Below are 13,552 nucleotides of genomic sequence, written 5' to 3' on the forward strand. Positions count from 1 at the left end.
GTAGGGGCCTTGTCATTTTGCCCACTATTAGATCCTGGTGCTTAGCACAGAGCCCGGTGGCCACAAGACTTTCAATACAAATTTTAAAAGGGAGAAAAGGGAAAGGAAAGATGGGAAGAAGGAGAAAGAGGGAAGGAAGGAGAGAGGACAAAAGAAAGCTCAGGGTAATGTGGCTCAGACAGGTCCAGCAAAATAACTTCTCCACGCTCAGCTCAACAGGTGTTAAGGATCCAACAAACTGCTTTAAGCAAACATAAGTAGATTATTGGGCTCTGCCTGCCCAGGTCTTTTTGAAGATTATTAGACAGTGACCTTAACAGTGACCTATTCCATACATATTATTAATTCCCTTAATTTACTTTTTAATTGGATACCTTGAAAGTGCTGGGACTTTCAAGAGGACTGGGAAAAGAAACTGACAAAATTTAAAAGCTTCAAGATGCTTAAGAATTTTATGAGATGGTTAGAATTTTTTAAAAATGGTAATTTAAGAAATCTCTAATAGTGCTAATTAAATTACCAACTTAATTTCTGGTAAGTTTGAGAATATTGACATAGTGGAGATAATTAAACTATTTTAGAAGGCAGAGGAAATAGGACTCAACACCCCCCTGTAGGCACATGGAAAACTGAAGAATTGGTTAAGGGAGGCCATTTTTAAGGTGCAGTAAAAGAGAAAACTTGGTTCTCCAATCCTCTATTTTCTGCAGCAGACCATTTTTATCTTAAAATTCTGCTGGGAAGATAAAGATATTCATCTAAAAAATTCAGTCCATTCCATCCCAAGGACTTTGCAAATAGCACACAAGTAGCTGCATTGATATGGAGTAGCAGGGGGAAGTGAAAAGTTGGTGGATCAGCACTGTGCCAATGATCTGACAGAGACTCGGTGAGGAATACCCTTAAAGGGAGGTGACAGTGGAATCCTATTTTAAATACCTTTGCTTATTATTCAAAGAACTCTGTATTGAACCCTTTTGTAAACTGGAGAATCTTTTGGAATGCAAATAATGTCCTTTTTTTTTAATAAAGTGCCAGCGATTCATTCCAAGAGCATGAAAGGAGACACTATTTACCAAGCATCTAATATAGGCCAGGCACCATGCTAAGTGCTTTACAGCTACTCTTAAAAGAAATATTATCCCCACTTCATAGATGAGGAAGCCAAGAGTTAAATCTAATAGAATTTAAGGGAGTGGTTAGGAATACAGAAGATTCAAGAAGATAATGTGACAGTGGGAGTGAAAGAAGAAATTACCATAAAATTGGAGCAAAAAGTGCAATCAGGAATGAGGCAAATACTCTGAAGGTCCAAATTCTTCCTACTGGTGGGCCTTAAACTTGGCTCAGAGTTTTCCAGGAGCCAATGCTAAAAGGGAAACCTGACAAGTTAGGAGCCATAAGATAGTAAACAAATTGCTCAGGGGTATACTGTCCTTGGAATTAAGATCAAACAGGAATTTCTTTCAGATGTCCTCACAGAGAGGCAACTGTGGATATTCACCAGTGTCCTCAACAACACCGTTACAATGGCCTCTGCGTCTGGATTCTTAGGACTGTTCCTTATGTCACACTAATCGCAGGCTAGTGGCGTCACATAAAAGTCCAGTTCAGGAAAACTTAGAATGTTAAATAACTTGCCCAGGGTCCCACAGTGAGTGGGTGGCCCAGTGGGGCTCTGAACCCCAGTCTGCCACACACCTTCCACTCTGTCTACCATAATGTCTCTTTGCTCTGGGTTCCAGTTCTGCCATGTCCTGGCTGTAAGATCTTGGGCAAGCCTCTTAAACTTTATGAGCCTTTCTTTCATATTTGTAAAGTAGGGATACTAGTGTCTGTCCTGCAGGACTATTGTGAGGATTAACTGAGATAACATATGTCAAAGAGCCTGGCACGTGATAGGCTTTCAATGATATTCAGGCACGCTTCATTATGAATTCAGGTGTTCTTAAAGTAGAAATTTCAGTAGAAAATTCATGCTTTCTTTCTTTTTTTTAAAGAGTTTACTTTTTTCCTTTTTCTCCCCAAAGCCCCCAGGTACATAGTTGTATATTCTTCGTTGTGGGTCCTTCTAGTTGTGGCATGTAGGATGCCACCTCAGCGTGGCTTGATGAGCAGTGCCATGTCGGCGCCCAGGATTCAAACCGATGAAACCCTGGGCTGCCGCAGCGGAGCGCGCAAACTTAACCACTCGGCCACGGGGCCAGCCCCAGAAAATTCATGCTTTCTTAAAGTAGAAGTTTCTATATTTCCCCTTTCAGAGTCCAAGGAAGACAAGTTTCTTGGGTCAGATTCTGTTACCAGGATTGAAACGTTTGAATAGCAACAGTAATTTGACTAATTACAGCAAACTACTACATATGTTTTTCTGTAAAATCACAGGTCTCCTTATCCACCAGTACGGCTTAAAAGTACCTTTCTGGTTTGCACATCGACACCTTGTTTTCCTCCCCAAAGATAATGACTTTAGCAGGCTGTGTGTAGGCATCATTTATAATAACTGCAAGAAGACTGGAAGGAAAAACCCCCAAAATGACCATGTTCCAGATGATGGGATTATGTGTGATTTCCCTCCTCTATATTTTGAACTTCATATGAAATTATATTACTGTTATAATTTTTAAAAATACCCTTTTTATTAAACAAGTTATCTCTCTTGGTGGTGGGATTGAGCGTGGTTTAAAAATTTTTTTCTTTGTTTTGCTTATCTGTATTTTTCTATAATGAATGTGTATTGCCTCTGTGAAAAGAAAAACGTTATTAAAATATATTAAACAAATTTTACAATTGGAAATGGAATTGGAGGCGGGGGTGGGAAGTTTGGGAGAACAATGAACCAGCCACAGCAAGCAAGTAATTAACCCTTGAAGCCCCTGGGACCTCAGGAGAGCACAGTGAGGTCAGTGGGTTTTTAAAAGGGGCAGCTAAGGAAGCCAAAGGATTTTCTTTTTTTTTTTTTCTTCCCAAGCCGTAGGAAGACACAGTGATAATAGCCATCACCTGAGAGAATGCAGCAGAAGTTACTTTTGTGTGAGCTCCTGGAGCACAGCAACTGTTCCTTATTCATCTCTGTATCCCCAACAGAGGGTCTGCCAAATAGTAGGTGTTCAGTAAATTTTTGTTCCATTGAATTTGTTGTTGAAGGAGTAAATGCTGCTAGAAATAGACGTTATCAAACAAAAAGCTAGTGGAACTCTTGGAAAAATGGGCTCCTGTGGTCTGGGAAACAAAACCCCTAAATGGCCATGTGCCAGCAATCTAACAGATCCACTCAGGCAGGCTTAAGCAGATTAACACCTACTGGCTTGGGTGAGAAACCCTTTTTGCCTGGGGAGCAGAAAAGAACACCCCTTGCATACCCTTTCCTACCAGTGGGACCTCCAGTGAGAACTGCTGCTGCTTTTTTTTTTAAGGAAACTAATAAAAGAAAATCTGTGCAGTTAACAGTTTGTGCTTAATTTTTAAGACAGCTCTAATGCTTTTTATTTGTTGGTAAAACAATAACTAACTTTCCCTTTTTGTCTAGTTCCCATATCTTTCTCTTATTCTCCCCTCCCCATTCCCTTATCCCTAATTAAAAGTCTGAGGATAGTGGTGAAACCCCCTGATCTTTGAGAATCCTGTAAAGATCCTACAGGATTTGAGAATCCTATAAAGATAAGTTGTTGTTCACATTATAGTACTGAATCCTCTAGAAAGGAACATTTTCTTTCTTTCGCATCCCCAACAAAACATTCTTCTTCCCCAGGTTGTTTTTTTTTTTCCTTTTTCTTTTAAGGGGTTTTAAACACAGGACAGGGAGGGTGCTTGAAATATTATAGGCAATGAATAATGATTTGTTGAATGAATGAATGAATGATCTTCTGCCATAACCCAGACTTCGTGCTAGTTTTTCTTATACATTGATTCATTGAATCTTCACAACAACCTTTAGAGTTAGGTAGTTATTACCTCCTTTTTCAGGTGAGAAAATTGAGGCCCAAGACTTGGTCAGGTTAAGTGGCAGAGTTCAGATTTGCACCCACATCTGCCCACCAGCAAAGCCGTTCCACAACAATTGCTTCTTACACTTGAATGTGCATTTGAATCACTGGAGATCTTGTTAAAAGGAAGATTCTGATTCAGTAGGTTGGGAGTTGAGCCAGAGATTCTGCATTTACAACAAGCTTCTAAATGATGATGATGCTGTTGGTCCATGAACCACACTTTTGAGTAGCAAGGCTCTATGATACGCTGTCTCCCGTCATGCATCCTGCATGTTGAGGGCCATTGAAAATCAGTAGTTGTGAGATTCTGGTACAGACTTGTGAACATTTGGACTGCTTCCTAGTCTGCCTGGCCATACCTTCCTTCAGATCTTGGACTAAATCACTTGAACCTCTTTCCCACTAGGATTCTATGAACCGTGACAGATGTTGCTTAGGTTTTGAGCTAACCTAAGTCTTTGTTAGTACCTTCCTGATAAATAGGCTCCTTTAAATACGTCTAGATTCTAGAGCTGCCCTGCCCATGTGATAGCCAGTATAAATTTAAAATAAGTAAAACTAAATACAATTAAAAATTCAATTCCTTAGTTGTACTTAGCCACATTTCAAGTGCTCAGTATCCACAAGTGACTATTTCTACCATTTTGGGCAGCTCACATTAAAAACAAAAACAAAAATGTTTCCATTATTGCAGAAAGTTCTATTTGAACAGTGTTGCTTGACAGTGTTTGATATTAAACAAACATTTCCAGTAACTTTCAAGCCTGAGATAGGGAAAGGTTTCATATATGTATACATCCCCCACTGGCTATCATCTATCCTCAAGGTAGTTGTGCTTAAGGAGATACCTGAAGTTGAAAACCTCTTGACCAATAGTTTACCCAAGTTACACTTTACCAATACTTCCATGGCCAAAATCTGATTGACAGAACTCACCAGGGGCAGCAAAAGACTCAGTTCCCAGAGAGAGATATTGATTCCTGATCTGGCCCCTGCCTACCTCTGCAACATCCTCTCCTGCCACCCTCCCCGTCATTTGTATACGCTGGTCAGTCCTCACTCTGCCAGGCTCTTCTCTGCCTCAGGCCTGTGCACGCGCTGTTGCCCACTACCTAAAATGTTCTTTTCCGCTTCCCAACACTTATGTGGCTGGTTCCTTATGGTACTTCAGGTCACAGATAAACATCACCTCCTCAGAGAGGCCTTCTCTGACCACCATCTAAGGCGGGTCCCCCTTTTACACTATTGCATAGCACACTGTTATTTTCACTCATAGCACTTAGAACTATTTGAAATTCTATATTTACATGGTGGTTTCCTTCTTTATTGACTCCTTTACCCACCAGAATGTAAGTATCATGAGGGTAGCAACTATGCCTGTTTTTTTCACTTTTGTACCCCTAGGACATGGCACAGACTAGACACAGTATACATATTTACTGAATGAATGAACGAACAAATGAAGGAATGAGCGAATCCAAAGGTCCCAACACCAAGCCAAGACCTTGATGGTATGAAGACAAGAGCAGATTCAACAATTTATTTTCAATCCCAGTTTATATTTCCTAATGCCATTCCTTTAAAGAAAAGGAAGCAGCAGGGGTGGAGGAGGAGGAATTCACTGGCAGTGACAACTCTGAGATTCTGTCCATGAGTCATCACAGGCTCTGTGGAAGGGCCGCAGTGTCCACCATATCCCACTCACTTTAGCTGCCCTCGGGATAACTGAGCTTTTGTTACTTGGGAAGACTAGGGGCCAGTTATCTTTGTTACATCCTCAACTCATGTAGAGAAAACGCAGCTGGGCAGGCCAGATGTTCTACAGTTAGGGCCATTTATGAGGAATTTGCCTTTATTTCTTTAGGCATCCTAGCATCTCAGTGATTTAATTTGCTAGTTTTGTGTTGCAGGGAACCCATGGTGGGAAGTTGAAAACATGAGTTTAATAGTTAACTTTTATTGTCATTGCTGAAGGAGGGGATACTTAAAATGACATCATAAATGAGGTCTTAGAACCTTTCCATGGCCTGACCCAGAGAGAGTGGGAACTTAACATTTTGCTTTAAATGACATTAAAGAATTGTGGCCCAATGTCATGTTAAGTGGGCTGCTCAGTTTGGTACCACCTCCCATGCTCCTGAGGAGGAAAAGAGCCAGCTTTCCTAAAGGCTTCTGAACTTTGCTGGGCCATCAGGGAGGTGGCAAGCCCACAAAGTTAGCGAAAAGTGGATAAATGGGCTAGATTTTACCTTGTGGAAATCTGTTGAGATGGAATCCTTTAACCAGTCTCTTATCATGGTGTTGCCATAGACTTTAACAAACCCAATCAGAATTGGCCATGCATTGGGTTCAATTTTGGGTGCCTGATATTCCTTTCCTTTCACTTTCTTTTACCCCCCTTTTTAAAAACAACTAAATACAGTCTTAAGAAAATATATTTAGAAATACATATAGGTCTGGACACAGAACTACATATAGATAGAAGAGTGGCTGTTTTCCCAGTGAGTCATAACTCATTATCTATACTACTTTGTATTCACTAGTCCTTGTATCAAAGGATGCCAGAAGGTTATGCGCAACAAACTAATTTTCTCTCTGTGCTCACCAAGCAGACATAATACTGTTCTATTTTTCACGGCTGAAAAATGGGGAAGTGTCCATCAAAAGTGAGACACTGATATGTGGATCAGTGTCAGATACCTGATTGGCCTTTACTCTCAATAAGTCAAACTTGATAATATGTTCATCATCTGAGCAGTGATATTCAGAGCATGCTAGAAACCCAACAAAATAACTAGATAACGTAAAATTTTATTTAAGGTGTTCATAAACTGTTTTAGCCAAGAGGTGTTTTGTTTCATTTAATTTTCCCCCAATTCTTTATTTCTTGCTTCCTGGTTTGGGTTTGGTTTTGCTTTTTGTCTTTTTAATTGTTAACCACTTCAGATACCTTTTTGGAAAGTAATGGTGTATAAATCAAGCAGTAATTTTAAGACAGAAATAAAAATTAAGTGGGCATGAGAAACATATGCTAACTTTTTTAAAAAAGAAACATGGCAAATGCATTTTATAAGATTTACAGTAATTGCTTTGCAATTTACAGAAGTGTTCAATGAAAAATTGCACAAATCCCAAAATTAAGCCTACCTTAATAGATTTCCTAATATTTAGGTGTATATCATAGATAAATAATTTGTCCTTTATAGTGTAATATCTATAAAACCATATATGTTGTTAGGAAATTATCTTTATGTTTCCTCCAAGACCATGGCCCACAATACATGCCAAGATTCAGTCTAATTTAGCAATGGAGTATTTCAAAAGTGGTACTTGAGAAAAATATTACACATAGTTTTATATAGGATGACATTTTTAATGCCCTCTGGAGATATCTGAGAACAAAGCTGGAATGTGCCAAAATCTTCAAAGGTTACAATCATCTGAAAAGAACCTGTTTCACATTTGTATTTCTACGAAGCTACTTTTATGACTCTTGAACACATTGCGCAGAAATCTGAACACATTTATGATATTCCTGTGGCTTTGACTATCACACCCGCCATACCTTGAGGCCTCCAAATTGCTCCGAAGAAAGCCAGGCATACTCACTAGCTGGATGATAGTCGTGAAGAGATCCTAGACACCTTTCCTTCACATTCTCCCTGTATCCTTACTTCCTTAGTCTCCTTCTTTGATATGTTGCTACACTACAAGAAAGGTTCCACTCAAATTGTTTCTGCTTCATAATGCAGAACTGTTTTATTTGCATAATTTCTCTGTTTGTTTTAGAAGTAAGCATATTATCACTAACTGACTTGCGTGTGTGTCTCCCGGGACGGTGGTGGGGGTATGCAGGCAGCTATATGGCTCCTGGCTGCCCTTACTGCCCTCATTCCTTCCTGAGTGAGGCAGGGCACTCGGGATGGCTGCCCCCTAATTCCAGCCTTGAAAGGACCCCTGAGCAGCTGAAGAGCTGTGAACAGTGTTCAAGTTCTCTTCCCTGTTTATTTTCAGTGAATAAAGTTGTTCTTTTCTCTACAACTCCTCTTCCCAAGCCTTCAAAGCAGGAACTACAACAACTCACTAGGGAAGGAAAATGGGAGGGAGATGGGAGGAAGTCATGGTCTTCCTCCTTAAAGTAGAAAACAAAACATGATTCGAGGTGCATCTCTGTAAACAGAGTGATGCTCAAATCTAAACTTCCACTGAGGGGGAGGACCCTCTCTAGCTATGTACCCAAAGTGAAATCAAAGTTTCATCTGCTGCCAGTTACTGACAACCCTATTTCTCAGTATTCTGAAGAATCCAGTCTCCCTGACTAAGGGCCACTGAGTTTGTTGGCAAGTGTCCGCCCCTGGCAAAGTTCAAAAGAGGGCAGGCACCTTACAGGCTCTTAAGCGTCTGCTCATTCCCTCTCTGAGTAGCTCTAGTTCTGGAGAAAGAGGAAACTTTGGGGAAGGAATTGATAAAAAGACTCCTAGGATATATACTTTAAGTTCCCTGAAAATGGCATGCTTTCTCTTGCCTCCAGGCCTTTGTACTACTTACTTCCTCTGCCTGGATTACATTTTCTCTCATTATTCAGTCTGCTCAGACTCTCCAAATATAGGTTGGAGGTCCCTTTTTGTGCTCCCCTAACATCCTGGCCCTTCTCCTAATAGCACTCATACATTATCCTGTAACTACTGCTTGTTCATCAGAACCCTAGCCTCTAAACCATAAACTCCCAAGGGGCAGGGCCCATGATTCTCTTGTTCATAACACCAGCTGTCAGAAGGTTTAGCACAGAGAAGTCACTTGAGAAATATTTATTGGATAAATGGATAAATGGATGGACGTGTGAGTGAGTGAATGGATGAAAGACAACATCCTAAATAGGACAATCTCATCCTATTTGGTCTTTAAAGAGTATAATTTAGTTCCCGGTCTATTCTGAAAATAGTCCTATTCTAAGTAGAGCTGGGATATAAGCCCACGCTATGAGGGTCTGGGGGATGACTCCAACCTGGAGGGTGAGGAAAATGTCAAAGAAGACGAGCAGGATTTTATGAGAGGGTAGAAGGAGGATAGTCCTGGAGGTGGAAGAGAACAAGAAGCGGTTTGGAGAAGAGTGCTTTAAGGCTGTAGTGTGAGGCAGTGGGCTCTCTGCCCCAGCACTTTGAGGAGGCACAAGCTTCGGGACAGTTAGCCCAATGGGCAGTGTGAAAGTGGACAGACAAGAGTCTGGAGGCAGGTAACCAGCTGGAGAGTCACTGTAGATGTCTACGAGGGGTGGGGAAGAAGGCCTGAACCACAAGGCAGTAGTGGGACAGGAAGGAGTGGGTCAGCCAAGATTTGTGTTAGAACAACTAGACTTGGGAGGTGTGGTAGAGAATGCTAGCTGTCTCCCCAAAATCTGTTCCCCATTCCCTACCTGGGGACATGCCATCCTACATTTCCCAGCCTCTCTTTGCAGTTACTTGAAGCCGTGTGACTAAGTCCTCGTTGATGGAATATAGGTAGAAGTGGCGTGTGCCATTTCAGGCCAGCTTTTAAGAGAGTGGAGTCCCCTCCTCCATACCCACTTTCCATTTCGGTCAGCTGGTTGCAGACTTGACAGAGCCCTGAGGCAGTCGTCCTCAAACAAGTGAGTGTCAGGATCACCTGAAGGCTTGTCGAGCAAATCACTGGGCCCACCCCTAGAGTTTCTGATTCAGTAGGTCTGTGATGGGACCTGATACTGAGCATTTCTAACAAGTTCCCAGGAGAAGCTGATACTGCTGGTCCATGGACCACACTTTGAGAACCACTGCCCTTGGGTATGGTGAAGGCCAGTATTGAAAGAACACGTGTTTCCAAATAGTTGCATTAAAGAGAGCCTCCTCTCGGACCTAAACACCCTGCCAGGGCTGTTTGCAAGAATGAAATCGATTTCTACTGTGTTAACTCCATACATCTTTGGATCTATTTGTTACAGCAGCTTAGCCTATCTTAACTAATACAGGAGTTGAGGGAGAGGAAGGATTTGAGGCTGACTCCCAGGTTTGATGCTTGGGTAATTGGGAGGATAGTAGAGCAGGTTTAGATGGAAAGATTATGAATTACTTATCACAGCCCTCCACACCACAAAGACTGGTCTTTTCACCTGCCCCACCCCACTCAGGGCCCACCCAGCAGAAGCTTGTCTCAGCCTGTGGTTCCTCGTGCCCACTCCTCTCCTGTGAGCTGAGTCCTTCTCATCTTTTAAGGCTGCCTTTGAGTCTCACCTCTCTCCTGCAGGCTTCCCTCCTGCCTGCCAGAGTCCAGGCGGGAAGGAAAGTGACTGCTTCTCTCTCCAAACTCCTGTGGTGCTCTTGGCTGTAGTCCTCATTTTATAGGCATTAATAAGAGCAACCCTTTCCATCTAGATAGCACTTCACTGTTACCAAAGCACTTTGGCCTTTCCTATGTCATCTGATCCCCACAGCAAACATGTGAGATCCTGGATACACACATACACACACACACACACACACACTCACTCACACCCCTTCTCTATTATTATATGTTAGCTAACACATTTTGAATATTATATATACAATGTATCATTTCCACGCATCTTGTGAGCAAGGACATTTGTGGAATGTCTGAGTGAATGAATTTGTTTATGTCTACTATTGACTATGGTACCCAGGACAAGAAATTTAACCTTCTCACCCTTTTAGTTTTCCTCCATAAAATGGAACAACATCTGCCTTGCAGTGTTATTGTGAATATCAAGTGAGACAATTATGCAAAGGTCCTTTTCATATCATAAAGTAACATTTCGATATTAGCATCTAGCTATTACTATCCTTGTAACATCTCTTTTTTTCCATTTCCAAAATTTATCTTGGCATTCAAGATCCTCAAAGATGTGTCTTCAACTTACCTTTCCAATCTTCTAAGACTCCTTCATGGACCTCTGACATTTTAGCCAAAGTTTACCATTCCCTGAAAAGGCCCCACACTTCCCTACTGCTGTGCATTTGCTCATGCTGTCCTCTGTCCAGAAGGCCCTTCTGCTATAGCTTTGTCAGTTAAAATTAAGTTCCGGCTCAGATCCCCCTCTGCTGTGAGGTATTCCTTGATACCTCCAACCAGATGCACTCTCTCTTTCCTTGGGGAACCCACAGCATCAGTTTGTACCTCACTTATTTCCCCTGCCTCAATTGTGGGTACCGTGGCTTAGCATTTGGTTTCCTGTCTACCCCACTTTCCAGAGATATGGCTCAGTTTCTGGTTCATAGAGAGCTCCCTTTTCTGTTTTCAAAGATGGCCATGTATTAATTTATGTTTTATATCATTTTAATCATTTCAGTGGCTTAGTTTTTGGGGAGTAGAGATTTTATTATGTACTTAATCAGCCAACTTGAAAACAGAAGCATAAGCAATATGTACAAACAAATAAATGAATAACTGCAAGTCATCCATAAATCCAGGAAGATACTCAGGTTTGGGCATTGTTTTTGAGGGGTTGGAGGGAAGAATATTTTTCCAGAAAGCTCCTGCTTTAAATGTTAACTCCCCACACAAAGCCTTTGAGGCAGCTTTCATTACCTGTAGTGCTGAGGCCAGTGTACTCAGGGGATGGGTTGCTGACAGGGGAAGAGGGAGGTGGCACTTCCACAGATGTGGCAGATTTTGCTGGAGAAAATGATGGCACTGGTGAAGGGGTTGGCGGGGCAGCCTCCGTCAAAATAATCTCTTCTCGGACTTCTGCTGTGGGTAGACAAAGGGTAAGTTCTTGGAGCCAAAGGTCAAGGCAAGTTGTCTTTAAGGGACTTTAAAAAATGAAATATTCTTTCTGTGTCATGTCACTCCTCTGCTTAAAACCCTTCAATGGTTTCTCATCACCATCATGGCATGCAAGGCAACTCCCATATACACACATGCCCATCCTAAAGAAGAAAAAGACATTATTGGTTCCACACCACTTGCTCACGATAATTAAATTCTTGGGGATACAGAGCTAAAGAAACACAGAGCACAGAAGTAAGGAGACAAATCAAATTAACAAGTAGGGCAATTCCCAGTGAAATGCTGGCTTACCCGTGCTTCCTTCTCCCTTCATGGCTCGCATGAGCTCATTGGCCCTCTCCTGACAGTGCAGGGATTCTAATAGGTAGAGCACGTAGTCATCAAACATCAAATGAATTAGGTGGAAAGACCCTGGTGAGAGAAGATACAAACAGAAAGGTAAGTCACGTCAGCTCATGTATGCCCCCTCTGCCTGGTCAACAGCATATGTTACACTGTGCTCTAATGCTCCGTTCAAGACTCTCATTCCCCACTCAGTGATCTCCTCATGGTCAGATCTTTTCTTTGCTGTATCCTCAGCCTAATGCTTAACGTAAGCTAAGTGTCATTAACACTTTGTGGCAAGTGAATCTTTTCCTTGTTCAATCTATTAATATGACACCACCAAAAGTGGCACCCATTCAGCCATCTGTCCAAATACTTCTGAGCTCTCATATACATACTAGCCTCAGCCTCGTGTGAACACCCACTTTGTTCAGCTTCTGTTGACTTAGTGTCTTTCATTTTTATCTCTTCCACAAGTGTGTCTTATTTCTCCAGTTGGACTTTAAGGATGTCCATGGCAGGGTCTTTGCCTTCTAGGTCATTGGTATCTACCAGTTACCTGACATAATTCTAGAAGCACAATTGAAGTCTTAAATTTGCAACTGAATTATTTCTTTAAATGTTTCTGAGACCTCCGTTTAGCACATGGTTCTTAGAAAAGGTAGTAAATTGAAAAGATTTGGCATTCTCAAGTAATACTCTTCATTTTTAATCTAGAGTAGATTATTTCATAAAAAGGGATGTGAACAATCATTTTAAAAGATTTTTCCAGGGGCTGGCCCTGTGGCCAAGAGGTTAAGTTCGCGCACTCTGCTCCAGGCGGCCCAGTGTTTCGTTGGTTCGAATCCTGGGCGCGGACATGGCACTGCTCATCAAACCACGCTGAGGCAGCGTCCTACATGCCACAACTAGAAGGACCCACAATGAAGAATATACAACTATGTACCGGGGGGCTTTGGGGAGAAAAAGGAAAATAATAAAATCTTAAAAAAAAAAAAAAACACTAAAAGATTTTTCCAATGTGCCAGTCTCTGTGCTCAAAGTCTTAATATTCACTAACTTAATCTCTAAACAACCCTGTAAGGTAGGTACTTCTATTCCTATTATGCAAGTCAAGTACTTGTGCAAGATGATACAATTAATAGATAACACATTATTTCAAACCTTCTTTTCTTGCATGTCATGCTGCTACCATGGACAGTGGAATGATCCACATATGAAGGGGCTCAATTCAGGTCTGCTGTAATCAAGACTTCATGGATACCAGAGTCAGAGAGAGGGGCCAAGTCTTCATCTCCAGTCTCATGTTTCTAACTCCCAAGAGGACATCCCCATGTGGATATCCTGCAGTTCTATGAAATGATCAAAACTTCTTTCCCGCCTAGCTACAAACTGACCTTCTCTTTCTATTTCTCTCTAGTTTTTTAGAGGGAAGGCTTTTTTAGAGGCCTTATGAGACTCTCTGACATTATTTACCTTGTGAT

At 41.5% G+C, this 13,552-nt stretch overlaps 1 protein-coding gene across 1 annotated transcript in view; it reads right to left on the reverse strand.

Moving 5' to 3' along the window:
* RFX4 (regulatory factor X4) overlaps positions 1-13,552 on the reverse strand; it is a 141,366-nt gene that overhangs the window by 12,168 nt on the left and 115,646 nt on the right. The window contains exons 14-15 of the mRNA XM_046646480.1: positions 12,036-12,155; positions 11,544-11,705 (exon numbers count right to left, since the gene is read on the reverse strand). Of these exons, the coding sequence (XP_046502436.1) occupies positions 11,544-11,705; positions 12,036-12,155 (282 nt within the window). The remainder of the gene's footprint in view (positions 1-11,543; positions 11,706-12,035; positions 12,156-13,552) is intronic.

The sequence above is a fragment of the Equus quagga genome, chromosome 19, assembly GCF_021613505.1.
Source record: "Equus quagga isolate Etosha38 chromosome 19, UCLA_HA_Equagga_1.0, whole genome shotgun sequence".
Lineage (NCBI taxonomy): Eukaryota > Metazoa > Chordata > Mammalia > Perissodactyla > Equidae > Equus > Equus quagga.